Source organism: Lynx rufus, unplaced genomic scaffold (genome assembly GCF_022079265.1).
Source record: "Lynx rufus isolate CCGP_SWC_20201006 ecotype Redwood Valley unplaced genomic scaffold, mLynRuf1.p SCAF_1, whole genome shotgun sequence".
In the NCBI taxonomy this organism is placed as follows: domain Eukaryota; kingdom Metazoa; phylum Chordata; class Mammalia; order Carnivora; family Felidae; genus Lynx; species Lynx rufus.
In genome coordinates, this window is record NW_025814823.1 from 179,906,207 (window position 1) to 179,924,222 (window position 18,016).

The 18,016-nt window shown below is 43.9% G+C and overlaps 1 protein-coding gene across 2 annotated transcripts in view; it reads left to right on the forward strand.

Annotated features, from left to right (window-relative positions):
- Nucleotides 1-18,016, forward strand: part of SLIT3 (slit guidance ligand 3) — a 593,232-nt gene that overhangs the window by 34,880 nt on the left and 540,336 nt on the right. For both annotated transcript variants that reach the window (XM_047091292.1, XM_047091299.1), the window contains exons 2-3: nucleotides 10,639-10,710; nucleotides 17,517-17,588. In XM_047091292.1, the coding sequence (XP_046947248.1) occupies nucleotides 10,639-10,710; nucleotides 17,517-17,588 (144 nt within the window). The remainder of the gene's footprint in view (nucleotides 1-10,638; nucleotides 10,711-17,516; nucleotides 17,589-18,016) is intronic.

Here is an 18,016-nt window from a genome sequence, read left to right on the forward strand (position 1 = left end):
ATGTAACTGATGAGGATGAAGTGAAAAAGTCAGAAAATAATTCAGTAATGTCTCTGTTGTACAGGTTGGGGGGGGGGGCGGGTAGCATGAAGGGGAAGCTCTGTCTGTGAGGGTGATCCACAGTGAAATGTGGCCACGTATGACCTAGTGGGGTGGTGATTTGATGGTTCTTGAACACATACTGTTTCCTCTCCTCTATCATGAAAGATGAATGGATGGCTGGGGAGAGAAAGCAAAGAAAGAAAGACACCTATAAGCATAGGGCCATCTGAGCAGATTCTAAGAACTGCCCTTGGGCTTATCAAAGTACATCTTCCTTTGGCCAGATTTCCAGGTCTTAGATGGCTTTAGCTCTGCTGGTCACTTTAGCCATGAGAAAAGTCCTATTTCAGCCAGGCCACTTTTTCCAACATTTTGCGGGGGAGAGAGGGAAGGGTGCGTGAGTAATACATATTTATTGCAGAAAACATTGGCAGTCCTAAGAAGCAAAATGTAAAATATTTAAGAAAAAAACAACAAAACTCTTCACCCCAGCATCCAGAGAACACTAGTGTACATTTCTCTGAGTGTCTCCAAGGGACCTCACTTCATCCAAGGTGTCTGGGAGGAAGTGAGGGGAGTGTGATATGTGGTTTTGGCTCCCACAGAGCATCACAGTCCTTTGGGAGACGAGACAAACACACAGGAAACAGGCAGCACACACGAGGTGGAAGGAAATGTGATGAAAGGCCAAAATGGATTGTGCAGAGGCTAAATGATGCAGAAGTTCAGAAGTTCAGAGAAGGGAGAGATCAGTGTGGGATGGAGAGGCTGGGAAAGCTGCAGAGAAGAGGCTTGGGGGGGGCCTTGTAAAGCCTGAAGAGAAGCCATATGTTTCCCGAGGTGGCCAAACCAAAGTACCACAAACTGAGTGGCTTAAATCAACAGAAACACATTCTGTCACACTTCTGGGGGCTAAGAGTCCAAAATCAAGGAATCGGTATGGCCGTGCTCACTCTGAAGTGTATGGCGGGGGGATCCTTCCTTGCCTCTTCTAGCTTCTGGTCCTTGGTGGTCCTTGGCATCCACTGACCTGCGGCTGCCTCACTCCAGCTCCTGTGTCTGGTGTTTGTGCCTGTCCTCCCTGTGTTTGTCCTGTTGTCTTGTGAAGACTCTAGGCATATTGGATTGGGGCCACCCTAATGGCTTCATCTGAAACTAATTCCATCTGCAAAGACCCTATTTCCAGATAAGGTCACATTTACAGGTATTGGTAGTTAGGACTTCAACATATCTTTTGAGTAGACATAGTGGTAGGATTTGGAGGGAGAAAGGATGTTGAGGGCTTTCGAGGCCAGCAGATAGCGGGGACGTATGTGTTGATAGAGTGCCTCACAGAGTCCCAGATCTGTAAGATGCTCAGTAAAGGTTTGTGGACTGAAAGAAGAAAGAATTAAGTGTGACAGGCTGAGGATAGCCATGATGCCCACCTGGCTGCAGTGCTGCTGCACTGTGAGAGACGTTGGCATCTTGGGGACACAAATCTGGTTGTGGGGGCAGGTTTAATGTCAGGGGAAAGAGCTGAGGGCTGTTAAACCAGTTGCTTCCCTGCTTGACCTCTTCTGTGGTTCTGAGTGCTGAAAGCATGCAGGCTGCCCCATGGATGCTCCAAAGCCTGGGTGCCCCCTGCATCTGTGACCCCATTTGGTATCTGCTCCAGTCACTCCCATTCTGCTCCCGTCACCTGACCTTTCTGTTGCTTAGGCCTTCCAAATGCTTGCTCTACTCAGGGCTGTTGTGATTCTGTTCCTGTATTTGGAAATATCTCCCTTCAGCCTCTCCCTTCGCCCGGCTCCTCCTTTCCCTTCAGGTCTCAGACCAAATGTCTCTACCAAAGAGAGGCCCCTCCCACCACCCTTGCTAGAGCCTCCACTTCCTCTCATGCTTACTTTCATTCTCTTAGCCTCACCCTGAAATGATTTTCGGATATTTATTTTTTCTTTTTTTGTAATCTGTAGTTCTGTGGTTTATTCGTGGTTGCCTGTGGCCCCCTGTGTTAGTTTTCTGTTGCTGTGTAACAGTCTTACCACAAACTTGGTGGCTTGAAACAACTCCTGTTTATCACCTTACAGTTCACCAGAGGCTTCTGCTTCAAGATCTCACAAAGCTGTTAGTTGGGGAATGTGGTCTCATCTGAAGGCTGAACTGGGATGAAACCACTTCTAAGCTCTTTATGTTGTTAGCAGAATTGCAATCTGTTAGATTGAAGACTTCAGACTCTTGGTGGTTGTCCTCAGTTCCTCCTTGGTTCTTTTGTGGGGGGCTTCCCTTAGTTCCTTGTCATATGGGCCTCCCTAATATGGCCACTTGCTGATCACAGGTAATAAGAGTAAAGGTCCCCTAGCAAGATGGGCATTATACTTGTATGTAATATAATCACAGAAGTGACATCCTGTCACTTTGCCGTGTTATATTGGTGAGAAGCAAATAAGTAGGTCCTGCTTTGCTCAAGGAGAAGGGATTACATAAGGGTGCTAATACTAGGAGACAGGGATCATGTAACCCACCCTATAGTCTATCTGCCATGATTACTAAGAGAATAAAGTTCCCAGAAGGGAACTATTTTTGTTGTTGTTCAACACACTATCCCTAGTCATAAGTACAGTACCAGGTCCAAAGTAGGTGTGTAATAAAGGCCTATTGTAGGAATAAAAGAAGGATAAAGGGAAGGACAGAAAGAGGGATCGAGGGAGGGAGGAAGGAAGGAAGGAACAAATGGAGGGAAGAAAGAAGGAAAGATGGAGAGAAGGAATGTCCTGCTTTCTCCTGTAACATGCTTTAACAGCCCAACAAATCTGCTTGCAGTTATCCTCAGGTAATGCCTCTAGGCTTTTATACGTGCTCTTTCTTTTACCTAGAATCCTTTTCCTCCCTCTCACATAGTCCTATGCCAGCCAACCTGGCCATGGCCAACTCATCCTTGAAGTCTCGATTAAAACATTACCTTTTCCTGGAAGCTCTTCCTGACCCTTAAAACATGATTTTTCTATACTCTCCCATAAGCTTTTGTTTATACCTCTGGCACAGTATAGAACAGGAGTCTGTAAACTGTAGCTTCCAGACCAAACCTGGCCTTCAGCCTGTTTTGTAAATAAAGTTTTACTGGAGCACAGCCATACCCATTAGTTTGTGTATTGTCTATGGCTGCTTTCATGCTACACAACTGAGTTGAATAGTTGTGATAATAAATATGGCTGGAAAAACCTAAATTATTTACTATCTGGCCCTTTACAGACAGAGTTAATCAGCACTTAGTGTAGACTATTTAGCACAGCCTGTGGTAATTGATCCTTTCTATTTTTCCTACTAAACTCTGAGTTGCTTAAGGTCAGAGACCATACCAGTCTGGTTTACACTTGCATCTCAACATTTAGTATAGTAGCTGAAACTTAAGGCTTAAGACAGTTTATTGAATGAATGAATGAATGATGTATCATATCAGTCAGAAAAAGAAAACCAGTAGAAAAACTCAAATTAGAATTATTCCAGAAAGGTTGATTTATAAAGGGACTATTTCAGAAACTGGGTGTGGCTCAGGGAACCAGGACTAGAAACAGTAGAGCTGTTACCGCCCCTGAGCCAGAAGAGATGAGAGGAGGCAAAATGTTCTGGAACCAGGAAGAGGTCAGTCATGAAGAGGAACCGTGACCTTTGGTGGAGACAGTAGCTAACCTGGATGACCTCTCAGGGAGGGAAGCAGGAGAATAAATACACTGTCCTCACTCTGTTCCCTTCCTCTATCTGCTGCTCAACTCAAAGCGAAATAAGACACAAGAGCCAGCCCTGTAATGTGGTCCAATCAGGTTAGTTTCCCAGGGTAGAGAGCGAATAATTGAAACTGAGGTCAGAGCCCCTCCACTAAGTTATTCTGGTTTGGTTGGAACCTGTTCTTTGCTAGTGGTAAACAAGGGGTCAGGCTGGACCACAAGACGTTTTAATTCTGCCCCCTCTTACCACTTTCCTAATCCCCAGATTCAGCTTTGGGATCTGGAATGTGAATGCATCACACTGTCTGAAGGCTTGTTCAGAAGCTTGTTTTCCTTGTCCTCAGACCCTCCACTTCTCTGTGATTCCTATCATGGCCCTTGCTGTCACCACCCCATCACAATGCACTTGCTTCCCATCTGCTCCAGGTCTTCTGAGCTCCTGTTCTCACAGCAGTCTCAAATCTTTGATTGTTCACTCTCCATGGAATCTAAACCACATCTCTTAACATCTAAATTTTGCATACTCTTACATTGTTCTCTAAGTAGCTTGCAAGTCTCAGTTCATCTCCTCAACTAGACTCCAAGCTGAGGGCAAGGTCTAAGCCATATTTTTTAAGGCCACTTGGTTCTGGGCCCCCAAAACACAAGAGTTATAGATCTCAAAATTATTAAGACTTTATACGTTATGTTGTCCAGTTTCCTACCCATCACAAGTACATCATGTCTGGCATGAGTTAACTACTAATCTCTGCTTATATACTCCTGTAAGAGGGAATTAATTCATTGTGAGGTAACCCTTCCAAGTTCACCTTATACTGAGATCTTCTTTCCTGAAACCCAGAAAGCAGCACTCTGTAGATACTTGTTGTGCAGGGGCAGATGGTCTTATCTGAACTGATGGTATGTTCTCTAACTCTGTACATTGTACCATCACACAGAAACATCTTTTTTTGACACCAGTCCTAACTTCTACCTCTGCATCCTCTTTCAACAAGTTGTTGGCTGTGAGCGAAAAATTAACCACCCCAAATGCTATTTAGAAAGTGTTTCCTCAAACAGTTTATCTCTTGAGCCTTCTGATAGTCCTATAGAGCTGTGTTCTTGGTCATATTTTATAAAAGTCTCAACAACAATACCAACAACTGGGGTTCAACAGATTTAAGTGATGTTCCCAAAGTCACACAGTTAAGAAGGAAGAGGGGACTCAAATCTACATCTTCTGGGTTTGGTGTTGAAGCCCTTTTCTCCACACTATGCTATTTTACTGGAGGTTGTTTTTACTGCTTCCTCTTCCCAGATGTGCCATGGCAAAAAGAATGTTTTGCTGGAATGCCGCAGAATGAATCAAAAGAAGGATGTGAATATACATATGCCAAGTTAGGGACAGTAGTCTGCCCTAGAACATTTTTGTTTCATTTTTTCCAGTGTTGTTCTGAATTCCTTGCCCTCCCTACCCCACCCAAGGTGTCAAGCAGATGTGAAAATACCACAAAGCTGCGACTCATAGCATTGGTTTATGATTCACTGATTGGGATGGGGGAAAATAATGCTGGAGATTACCATGGTGATGCCTGTTTATGGAGGCAATATGGTAGATGATGAGCATCATGGCAGAAACCAGACATGGGCAAAAACAGCAAGATAGCACTCCCCCCTGGAGTTTGCAGAGGGGCTCAGCACTCCCACTGGCCCAGACCTCACTGGAAGACAGAAGAGGAAATGGGCCCTGTTGGCTGGAGAGGGAAGCAGCCAAACCACCAGGAGTGCCCTTTGCTTTCTTCAAGATGGGATGGGAAATTCTACTCTGTACTGCTCTGTTCTATTTATTTATTCATTTATTCATTCATTCATTTTTCTTCCTGCCAGAAGTTCACCTGATGCAGTAGAAAATGCTTAGACTCTAGATGTAGATGGACAGCATGATGTGATTAAAGCAAAACAAAACAAAACAAAAACACAAAAAACACTTGTCTTCTGCATTCAGAGAGCCCAAATTCACATCCTAGCCTTTGCCCCTTACTGGTTGTGTGACTTCATGGGAAGTTGCTTTGTTGGTAAAATCTAAGCTAGACTGGTGATGGAAGAGAGGATGCTTCAGCTTCCTCATGTGAAAAATGGGGTAATAATAGTACCTACCACATATGATTGCTGTCTGGGATAAGAGAGAATGAACATACAGTTCTTAGCACAGTGTCTGGTGCAGAGTTTGGGCCCCAAAACATCAGCTTTTGTTAATTCGTATCTTCAGTATTTTTATCTTGAAGGAAGATCATAACACTTATGTTTCAGAAACTGTTGCAAAGAAAAAGGAAAAAAAAAGATGGAAAGTTCCTGACTCAAAGATACTGCATTTGTCCATGTAGACTGCTATAACAAATAGGCCCCAAATTTCAGAGGCTTAAGAATTATTTATTGAATGTGTATTATGAATGTGAATTATTATTTATTGAATGAGTTTTATGTGGGTAAATGGAGAGACAGGGGAGGGAGGGTCTCTATTCTGTGAAGTCATTCAGGGACTCAGGTTCTTTCTGTCTGCCAGTCTTGGAGTCCTCCACTGGATTTACTGAATTCAGCCCAAGATGAAGGAAGAGAAAGAGCATGGAGGACTGAGCAAGAAGTGTTATGGGTCAGGCCTGAAGGCAGCACATATTGCCTCTGCCCACGTAATAGTGAGAACTCAGTCACATGGTTGCACCTACCTGCCAGAGAAGCTGACAAATGTACACTATCTGTGTGTACCAGACAGGGAAAATGGTTCGGTGGACAGCTTGCCAGGCTCTGTTCAATGAATGGTACCCACTATTGTGATTACTAATAATACACCAGGGTGATTCTCATAGTGTCCTAAGGCCCACTTGGTGGGATGGACAACCTTAATTACAGTCTTTACTCCTGAGAACCAGAGAGGAGGGCCAATTCTCACTTCATTCCTAGGATGACAGGGTATCTTTGTCCCCTTGTGATCCATCCTTGACCATATGACAGGACTGAGGATCTCAAGAGTGGCAGTCAGGGGCAGAAAGGACATGCCTTTGAGAGTTATCTGAAGGGCATTCCATTGTTAATGGTAAATTAAATATTCAGAAAATGTCTTTCTCTTCCTTTCTCTTCCATATCTGTATTGTGCCAAATGACTCATTTCAGAACTTAATGGCTTAAGACACAGGACTCACTTTAGTATTCTTCCTCATAGTGTCTGTGGGCAGGAATTCAAGAGTACTTCAGCTAGGTGATCTGGCTCAGGATTTCTCATAAGTCCTACCCAGATGGTGGCTGGAGCTAAAATCTCAAAGGTGTTTGCACTTACGTGCCTGACCTCCAGGCTGGAAAGAATCAAACAGCCAGGGTGGAACCACAAAGGGCTCCTTCAGCACCTCTCTGTCTCTCTCTGTATTCTCTTTCTGGTCTTCTTACGTGGCCTTAACCAGTGGCGACTCTAGGTCTTCTGGTCTTCCAACGTGACAGCTGAGGACTCTCATGCAAGTGCTCTGAAAGAGAGCCAGGCAGTCACTTCTTACCTCTTTTAAGCCAGCCTCAGAAATTCCACATCATTCCTACCCCAGGCTTGTCTAAGCAGTCATGAGGCCCGCTCAGGTTCAAGGGAGAGGGACACAGACTGTACATGTCCATGGCAGGTTTGTCAAAGAAACAACTTGCAGACATGTTTTCCTGCCACCCCACGTCCCTACCCCTCATCTAGAACCATAGTGGCTTCCCGTCTCATGAGCAGGCTTGCAGCTGGTTTGGAACTTGTGCTAGGTAGGCTAAGATACACTAATTCCCTCAAGGGCCAAAGCTGAAGGCTAAGAAATCTGGCTGAAGTTCCAGAGCAGCCTGGACTGGGATGGGGGGGCTGGGGGAGCGATGGGCACATGAGGTACTGCAGCCTCTTCTCAGTGTCCATTTAATGAATTCTTATGTTCAGCCAAGCATGCTGGCAGTCTAGTTTGTGTTTCTTGCCATTCGAAGGTTGCAAGTAGGAGGGGCTGACATAGAGCATGGAGGCTCAGCGAAGTTAAGTAAAATACTGAAACTCACCCAGCTGGGAGTGGGGGGATGGGGAAGAGATTTGAACCCTGACCTGTGCCACCTCAAAGCCCATGAACGTGTTCCCTGACCTCCTCCCTGGCAGTCAGGCAGTGCATCAGTTGGTGGGGCTGGGAAAGATATGGAAATAGGTGTCATAGAAATGTGAGAGAGAGGCAGCGTGAGGGGCCTGCTGGTAGTGCCATCCTACCACTTATTGGTCACAAAATGCACCCCTCTTTCATCTGTAGGAAGATAGTCTCTTGGGGATCCCAGGATTCATCTGTAGGCACAGAGTTTGAGGTGCTGCAGGCAGCAGCTCTTGGTGCACTGAAATTTCAGAGTGGAAGTGGGGGGTGCAGGTAAGAGGGATGCAGTTCAACTAATTACAGTAGCAGTAGCTGCCACGATGGAGTCTTTAACAAGTGCCAGATAAGCACTGGGATAAGCAGTGCGTACGTATCATCTCATTTGACCTTCCTAAAAGCTCTGGAGATTGAGGTGATTACCCTCATTCTGTGGATGGAATAGCTGAGCCTGAGAGATGAAGTGAACTACCGGTAGGTCACTCACTAGGTGGCAGGGCAGGGAGTCAAACTCAGGGCTGCTTGCTTCTGAAGCTCCACCTCCCAAACATGGACTATGTGCCTGGGGCAACCCTATGACCCGTCCCCCCTGAAATCCTCAATGTTTCAGCAGAGCACACTATGTGCCCCTTCACATAATAAATATTAATTGAAAATATTGGTGCGATAGCCACCAGCACAAGCTGCTAAAATATCATGCTGTGTCCTGGTAATTAAACCCTGAGATGCATTGTCATATCTGCAATTTTCAGTGTCCCCAAACATCAGTCCCAACTGAGACCGGAGGTGAGAAGAATACTCAGAGTGAGGATAAGCATGAGATTCCTGTCTATGTGCTCGTTTCTAACCCTCACACGAGCAACTTTCTTCATTTTCCTGTGTAATTCTTGCTCTTCCTTTTACCAGCACTCCACTACATCTGAAAAGACTATATACTGCCTCACTCCATCACAGGCTGGCTAAGAAACAACTTGGTTGCTATTTTTGTTAGTGGAAAACTGGATGAGGAAGGGAGGTGTTTCCCAGGTGAGGTTACCCAAGGACTCACTTGATTTTTATTTTTGATATTATTTTCAATACCAGGAGAATAATCCCTCCTCATACCAAGTATGAGAATCTGAAGATTGTGTCTCCATTCCCTTTATGCAGCTGTAGAGCTCCCAAGTCCCTCTGAGGCATGACTGATGGATGGCAGCTTTAGGACCTGGATAGGTAAACCAAAGAAATAGTGAGCGTGTGGGTGGGGATCTGTCATGGGGAAAATGGCCTCTTAGTTCCTGAATGTTCAGGAAGGAGCAAAGTCATTTTACAAATACCTTGTTGAGGGGTGCCTGGGTGGTTCCGTCAGTCAGGTGTCTGACTTTGGCTCAGTTCATGATCTCACGGTCATGAGTTTGAGCCCCACATTGGGCTCTGTGCTTACAGCTCAGAGCCTGGAGCCTGCTTTGGATTCTATGTCTCCCTCAGTCTCTGCCCCTCCCCCACTCACGCTCTGTCTCCATCTCTTTCTCTTTCAAAAGTAAATAAAATATTTTTTAAAAATCTTAAAAACAAAACAAAACAAAACAAATACCTTGTTGAAACTACAGTGTGGCCAAAACCTGAAAAGTTTCTCAAAAAGGCATAGTAGATAGGAATTAATCACTCAGTATCTATTATTAAGAATTGTAACATATTATTCCTGGTCTTACTCGTTTATTTATTTTTGCATCTAGTCTTCTTAGATAATTTTAGTAAACATAGAATATATATATAACATATATATATATATGTTATATATATATATATATATATAACTTGTTCATACGTTCATTTTTGACTTTGGTTTTCTCTAACCCTGGTGTCCTAATACCCATGGTACCCTTTTTCACCAACACAAATATCACCATGATGCTTTCAGTTCTTCCGTGGCAAATTCTTCTCTTTGGGACCATTTTTGCAGGAGCAATCCATGTAGCTGTCTTTACCTAATGTATGAGATTAGTAAAATTACCTCCACTCTCTGCCAGGCACATACTTTCTATATTGGGGTATGGAGTTAAATGAGATATTATCTTTGTCCTCAGGGACTTTACAAACTAGCTGGAAAATAAATAAATACCTAGGTAGGTACCAAAGTCAGTCGAGATTCTTTTGTTTTCAAGTCGTAGAAAATTCAACTCAAACTGTTTAAAGATAATAGGGATATGGGATAGACGGACTCGTGTGATTTTGAAATACAGAAGTATTTGGCTTCAGCATGGGTAGGTCCAGATACTCATAAGATAGCACCAGGAATCAGTCTCTCTTTATCTTTTGACTCTGGAAAACTCTCTCTTCATAGTGGCAAGTTGGCTTTTGGCAGTGCTGAACAGCTTGGAAACCTAGTGGGGAGAGAGCTGTTAGAAATTTGAGTCATGTACGCATTCCTGAAACAATTCCTGTGGTCAGAGGGAGTGAAGATGCTTATAAGCCTAGCCTGGAGCTGGGAAGAGGGGCAAGCCTCACTTATGTGACATGATCTGAGAGTTGGGGGAGGGGACTTCCAAAGAAAAGTTGTTACCCAAAGAAGGGGCAACAGAAGCCAGGAAGCTAAATATAACAGGGCTCTACTACATATATAATGGATGGCTTATTCCATACAGTATCCTTAAGTTGGTTGGGCATGCTCAGGGGATGACATTAATCATTGGAATTACCTTTTCCTTGACAAGCAGCATTCCTTCAAGACTGTCTGGGTTGAATAGACCATAAACGTAACCTGCAAAAATCTGACCTAGATCTGATCTCCATTGCAGTGACCTGGACAGAAATAATATTACCAGGATTACCAAGATGGACTTCGCTGGACTCAAGAACCTCCGGGTCTTGTAAGTAACGCATGGCTCTCCAGTGCATTTCATTTTCAACTCTTAGGCCTTGTGAAAATGTTCTGCTGCCCTGACATCACACCCGTATGCACTAGGTGACAGGACTTACCATTCTGCAGCAGAAAGCACTTCATTAGTGTACCCAGGTTTTCACAGGTATCTCATTCTGTGTCTCCATGCTGCTGGCTGGGCTAGACCGATGGAAGAAGTCAATTCCAGTGACAGGGAAAACAGAGGGCTATTCACAAATAAATCAAAAGGCCCAGCTTGTAGGATGACAGCAATGTCAGGTTGACTGACCATGCTACTCTTCCATAGAGATTATAATTTCTTCTCCAGCCTGTGCATTAAAAGAGCAATCAGAACAAAAGTTATTTATGTTGTTGCCTAATGGAGAGGAGGAGAGGAGGGAGGGGGAGAGTCAGACAGGGTCAGAGCCCTTGTTATACACCCACAGCTGTATAGACAGGTAGCAAAATTTGGGACGGGTATTGGTGCAAAAGGGGAGCAAGGGATATCAGGTTTCCTTGCTAAATATTGAACACTTTAACCCGTCCCTAAATCTGTCAGTGGTAAGAATGTGCCTAAAGGCTTGTCTATTGGCAAGTCTCAGACATTTAGAGGTATAGGAGAGGAGCAATTGGAGCCTCTTTCCTACTTTATTCAGAGGTTGATTTTGACCCATGAGTGTGGCTCCAGACCTGGAGCACCATTTGGGCCATCTGGCCACTGCCTTGGTGTTTGTTTTGTTATGGAATTGTGGATGGCAAATGTCTACTAGAAGCAGCGGCTAAAGTCTTGGTATCTGAAGCCACCTCCTTTTTACCAATAACCCTTTGTAATACAATGAATTTTGTGGTAGGGACAGGAAGCACCAGGTTCTGGTCCTGCATCAGAATTAACTGCCCATGGGATCTTAGGTGAATCACTGTACCTCTGTGGGCTTCAGTTTTCTTGTGTGTAAGATGAGGAATGGCTAGTATACTAGTTTGCTAAGGCTGCTGTAACAAAGTACCACACACTGGGTGGCTTAAACAACAAAACTTATCATCTCACAGTTTCTGAGGCCTGAAATCCAAAACCAAGGTGTCAGCGGGTTTGGTTTCCTTTTGAGGGCTGAGAGAGGGTGGGGATCTGATCTAGGCCCCCCTTCTAGCTTCTGGTGGCCTTGGGAATCCCTGGTTTCTAGATAATTGTCTTCTTGCTGAGTCTCTCACGTTTTCTTCCTTCTATGCAGGTCTCTGGTTTACATTTTCTGTTTTTATAAGGACACCAGTCAGATTAGAGCCCGCTCTAATAACCACATTTCAACTGAATTACCTCAGTGAGGACCTTATCTCCAAATAAGGTCACATTATGATAGCCTGGAGGTTAGGACATCAACATATGAGTTTGGGGGGCATAAGTTCTTCTAACTCTTATAATTGTGCATTTAATGCTTTATGGTTTTAACATTTTCATGTAGTCTATTTATTCTCACTGCAACCTGTGGAATATTACTTGTGCTACGTTGTTTTCCTGATTGAGAAGTAGATAGTACTGGGGTGCCTGGGTGGCTCAGTCGGTTGAGCGTCCAACTTCCACTCAGGTCATGATCTCACGGTCGTTGAGTTTGAGCCCCATGTTGTGCTCTGAGCTGATAGCCCAGAGCCTGGAGCCTGTTTCAGATTCTGTCTCCCTCTCTCTGTGCCCCTGCCCCCATTCATGCTCTGTCTCTCTCTCTGTCTCAAAAATAAACATTAAAACAATTTTTTTTTAACTTAAAAAAAATTTAGAAAAGAGAAGTAGATAGTAGTAATGATGGTGATGACAACCAATGTATATATGGTACCTTTCACAGACCAAGCTCTGTGTTATGTGGTTATTAACTCCTCTCTGCCCAGGAGAAGTAAGGGGCATAGTTGGTTTAGTTGTCCCAGCTTCACATGGCAGGTAACCATGTGGAAGAGAAATCAGAACCCTGAACATGTTCTTACTGACCTCTGTGCAGAGCTGCTGTCCATTTACATTATAGAAATTTTAGAAAACCAAGAAGAAACAGCCTACCCATTTTGTAAATGCAGCCCTGATGTGCGAGTAAGTTGCTTATGTGAGTTTCCCTGAACACCAGTGTGTGGGGGCACTAGGATCTGAATGTCAGGCCTCCAGATAACAGATGTTTTCCCCTTGATGTGTTCTCCAGTCTGTGACATGTTCACGCTCCTCTCACCATCCTCTGGGTGGGAGTGGTGGGGGATGGGGAGAGAAGGTGGAGGGCAGAAGGGGGAGACTCCACCCTCTGCCCAGTCTTTCTTTTGTCCTGAGGAGTCACGTGTCTGTGAGATGACCAGCAGCTCTCACAAGATGTATGTGGGTCAGAACTGAGACTGGGACAGGTTGAGGGAATTCTATGGCTCAGTTTCAGGGTAATTTTATTGAAGAAATAGAGGCAGTAAACTCCTGATTCCAGGTCATTTGACAGCTTAAAGAACAAACATGTAACTTCTCTGTTTCCATTTCCGCCCCCTGTATCTGTAAGAGATTTCCTTTTACATAAGTCAGAAATTTTGCCTAATGTTTCATTTTCTAACCAAGTTAGCAAAGAAAACCCTTTGATTTTGTTACCATTACATCAGAAGACTAATAAAAATTCCGATTTCCATATCTGCTCTCTACAAATAAGAAAGTTTAAAATAATCACAAAAGATCGTATTAATATCCTCGGGATGGTCTACAGCATTTCTTTGACTCCAGTTTATCTTTTGTTTAATTGGCACATTCTTCTTATTTTGATAACCAATGCCAAAACACTGCCCCTCCCCTGCTTTATAGACACTGTTAATATACTGTGTTTCATTACTTTCCTTATCAACTCAAAGACAATTCCATTCAAGTGGCCCTTTATTACTGTGAAAGAATCTGCTAGGTGGGATAGCTGAAATGCTTTCTAACACCAGTAAAATACCCAGACATTTAAACCATCTTTTCCCTCATTCTATTCTTTTCAGCTGAGTAACCTAGACAACTATCTTTTTTGAAAAGCTTTCATCACACCTTAGCACATTCCCTATATCTGTTTCTTATTTACAATTTATAGTGAAGCCAGAAAAGACTCAATAGTCCTGAATAATTTGAGTTTGCCACCTATTTCCATGCAGAACTGTTAATACAGTGCAGGTGAATGGGCAAAAGCAGATAAAATGGAGATTAGGGAACTTTGGTCTCATCGAAAGGCAATTTTCCCCAAATAAAGTACATTCAAAAAGATATAAGAATTGCCCATAACAATCCTTTGTCCCAGAGAGTGGGAGTGAGGAAGGATCTCTTCTGGTGGTATCAATTATATTCCCTTTCTTAGTAGTCTGTTGCAAGAACTCTGCTATGCCCACAATGTGGGAACCAGCTTTATCCCAAATGGAGTTAATAAAAGAGTTAAAATCCACCCAGCCATCATCACAAGGGGCGATTTCCGATTCTGATCCAGTGTTAAAACTAAAAAAATAACAGTGCCAAAAGAGCTGAAAATGAACACAGTCTGTGTGTCTGTAACTCAGAACAGACTCAAACCATGGGCAGCCTTCTGGTCTTCCAGCCTTTCCTGGATCCCTGACCTCCTGCATCTGGTCAGTAAAATGAGAGTGATATCAGTGGCATTAGCACATTCTCCTGAACTGCATCCCAGCCTAGAATTCTGGATGGAAGGTTCACAATGTCTGCATTCACTGATTCACTGATTCATCAAATGTTAATTATTCATTGAGCCTCTAAAAGTCAGGTACTAGGCTGGACTCTGATAGACCTAGGAATTAGATCTAGAAAGGAACCCTAGCTACCTTACCAGTCAGGATGCCAGCAGGAAAAAGATGGCACTCAGAGCTAAATAAAGAATTATTTACCAAAGTGTGGGCAAAGTTAAGAAAAACCAAGGAGACATGGTGCAGTTTCCTGGGTATAGTGACAACAAAGAGCCCCAGCAGCCCTCTGGGCCTCAAGGAGCAGTGGGAGGAAGTAGTTATCTAAGCCTACAAAGGTAGGAGCTACCTGATAATTGGACCTATGGTCTTAGGTAGAGGGGCACAATCAACCTGAAATGACTTGGCAGGGAAGGAGGTGGCAATAAATCCCTCAGTCTCGCTTCTGTCCTGCTCTCTCATCTCTTGCTGGTGACTTCCGTTGGCTAAACCCAACTGGAAGCCAAAGTCAGAGAAGCTTCTTGAAGTGATAAAAGTTAGCTTCCCAGAGCCTGAGCAAAGTGGAGAAGGGGAAGATATCTAACAAAGATATATTTGCATTTTTTTTACCCCCCCTTTCTGAAAGAAGCAGAACTAAAAGATTCATCATAGGAGGTTGGAGTTAAACTCCTTCAGAAACCCAGTGAGAATATGACACTCAGTCCCCATCGTGTTGCTCCTTGTTATTATTGGGAAGTAATCACAACAAGCTCTGTGATGGATTGATTGATAGTAAAAACCCAGCTAAACAAACCCCCAGCCACTAATATTGAACTAGCTCCCTGGTTAGCAAGATGTGCTAGTGTGAGTCTGTTAGCATTCCAAGGCACTCCTTGCCATATGGCAAAATGGAGAGGGAGAGAAGGGAAGAAAAAGAACATGTATTAAGCCTCTAATTGTACTCCAGATCCTGGGCTAGATAATTTATACACTCAGTTCCATTTTTATTCAGACAAGGACTTATGTGATGTTTTATTTATTTATTTATTTATTTATTTATTTATTTATTTATTTATTTATTTTAATTTTACAAATGAAACAGAGTCCCTGAGAGGTTGACTAGAGAGCCCAATGTCACACCATCAGCCGGTAAGAAAGCAGGAAAGGGATTTTACACCAGATTTGGCAAGCACACCAGACTGGGAGTTAGGGAGTCTACCCAATATACAAATAATTTTTCCTTGGGTGAGTCTCTTAGCCTCCCTGCTCCATGGTATCCATATCTGTTAAGTAAGGAGGGCCAGTCTCCAGAGGCAGAGTGACATGAATGTACAGACTGGAGTAGGTGAGGACGGTGGAAGACTGAGGAGCCTGTGTGCCTTGCCTGACCCCATACTCAGTTCCCGCCAATTGTTGGTATTTGGAAATGCAGGAGCTGATTTTTCAAAAGGAGTTTCTTTTGTGATGTGATGTGATGTGATGTGATGTGATAGTGATTTTTAATTATTTGTAAAAAAAAAAAAAAACAAAACTCACAAAAATGTAGAATGTCATTGAACCCAAACAAAATACCCTTATCATTCTGATAGTCTCAGTCAGACACCTCATACATCCTAGACTAGACTTTTCCTTGATATAAAATCAATATGTTATGCAGCCCAAAGTCCTCTTTAGCTTTTCATTTGTCAAAAGCCTTTATTAGGTGGCTGCTGTGCTAGGCAACTGTGTTAGGGCTAGGAATATGATGACGAGCAGAAGTTCTCACCTTCTTGGGCCGCCTGGGTGGCTCAGTTGGTTAAGCATGCGACTTCGGCTCAGGTCATGATCTCACAGTCTGTGGGTTCGAGCCCTGTGTTGGGCTCTGTGCTTACAGCCCAGAGCCTGGAGCCTGCTTCGGATTCTGTGTCTCCCTTTCTCTCTGCCCCTCCCCTGCTCACGCTCTGTCTCTCTCTCAAAAATATTAAAAAAAAAAAAAAAAAGTTCTCACGTTCTTAGTCCTTACGCATAGTGGGAAAGATGGACTTGAAAATAAATGCACAGAGCCTGGAGCCTGTTTCAGATTCTGTGTCTCCCTCTCTCTCTGCCCCTCCCCCATTCATGCTCTGTCTCTCTCTGTCCCAAAAATAAATAAACGTTGAAAAAAAAAATTTAAAAAGAAAATAAATGCAAAGACCCAAGTGTTAAGCCCAAGAAGTATAGGGGTTATAAAATGCCTTGGAGGTGGTGGGCTAGCATAGATGCAGTTGTTTTGAAATGAAGGCCAAACCTTCCCTAAAGTTTCCTTCTGTCCTTCTGATTTTCCTTCAGGTGCTTCAGGGCACCCCTCCTCCTGCCTAATCCAGAGGAACCCTAGACTCTACCTTCCAAACAAACATCCTCCAATCACAGATGCATCCTCCTAAGTCTCATTCAGTGACCAGGGTTAGTCCTAGATGGAAACTGTGCAGCCTCCGTATTTCCCTTCCCTACTGTTCAGCTAATCCATTTAAGGCTGCCATTTTTTTTTAATTAGGAAAACAAATGTTTCATTGTATACTCAATTCTTAGGATATGGCGTATGCAGGAATCAACCTCACTTAATTAGTGGAGGACTTTGGAGGTCAGCAGAGTTTGTGGCTGGACTAGCTTTTATGACTATCACCCAGATGTTGGGAACAGCCAGGCCCTGAGCAAGCAGAGTTCCTGGCATGGGCAGTTGTCCAACAATAGGGTCACCCTTCCTGCTAGGTGACCCAGAGACAGTGCACAGAGAAGGCCCTTTTTAATGAAGTATTTTTGAATCCTTAGAGGAGGGAGCTCCAAGGGAAGAGATGCTGAATATATGTGTGGTTTTCATAAGAAGCTGCTTTTACCTCTTCCTTTTCTGTGCAACATCCTGCAGTGCTTGGGGGGACATTTGCTGAGAACATTCTTAAAATAGAGGCATGGAAACCAATCTGTCAGGTAGAAGTGTGCAGGCGGCGAAACCCTGGTTACCGTGACACCAAGCTGGCATGTGAATTATCTTGTCCCACCAGACTGATCCCAGTTGGGGGGCGGGGGGCAGGGCAGAGTGTTGTGGGAGGGGCTGAGTGACCATGCCCGCTGGGCCTGATGCCTAGCATGGAGACCCCTTAGACCGCTTGTCCTTGACCGCTGCTGTCTCTGTGGTTCTAGGCATCTGGAAGACAACCAGGTCAGCGTCATCGAGAGAGGCGCCTTCCAGGATCTGAAGCAGCTGGAGCGATTGTAAGTATAATACAACCTCCTTTCTTGAAAAGTCTTTTTTTTTTTTTTTTTGTAAATTGACTTCATTGCGACCTTGCCAAAAAAAAGTCTCCAATGTTTAATAAAATGTTTGCTGTTTTATTTAAAGCACATCAGATGCACATTAAAGAGACATGGAGATCCTTTTAAACTCTTTTGCTTTATTTTATTTTTTTAAAGTCTTTCTCTTCAAAAGATGCTAGATTTGGCATCTGGGCTTTGTTTTCCTTCTTCCCAGGCTTGAGCCGTTGCTATTGGTATCTGTACATGGGGGTCCTTCTGGCCCAAGCCTCAGCCTTCCCTTTTGCAGAGGAAGGAAGCCAGAAGCCGGTTATCCCTGCCATGGAGGCCAGTGTCAGATACGCTCTATTCCCCTGCATGGGTAGCAGGCTCCCTCGTCAGGCCCTCTC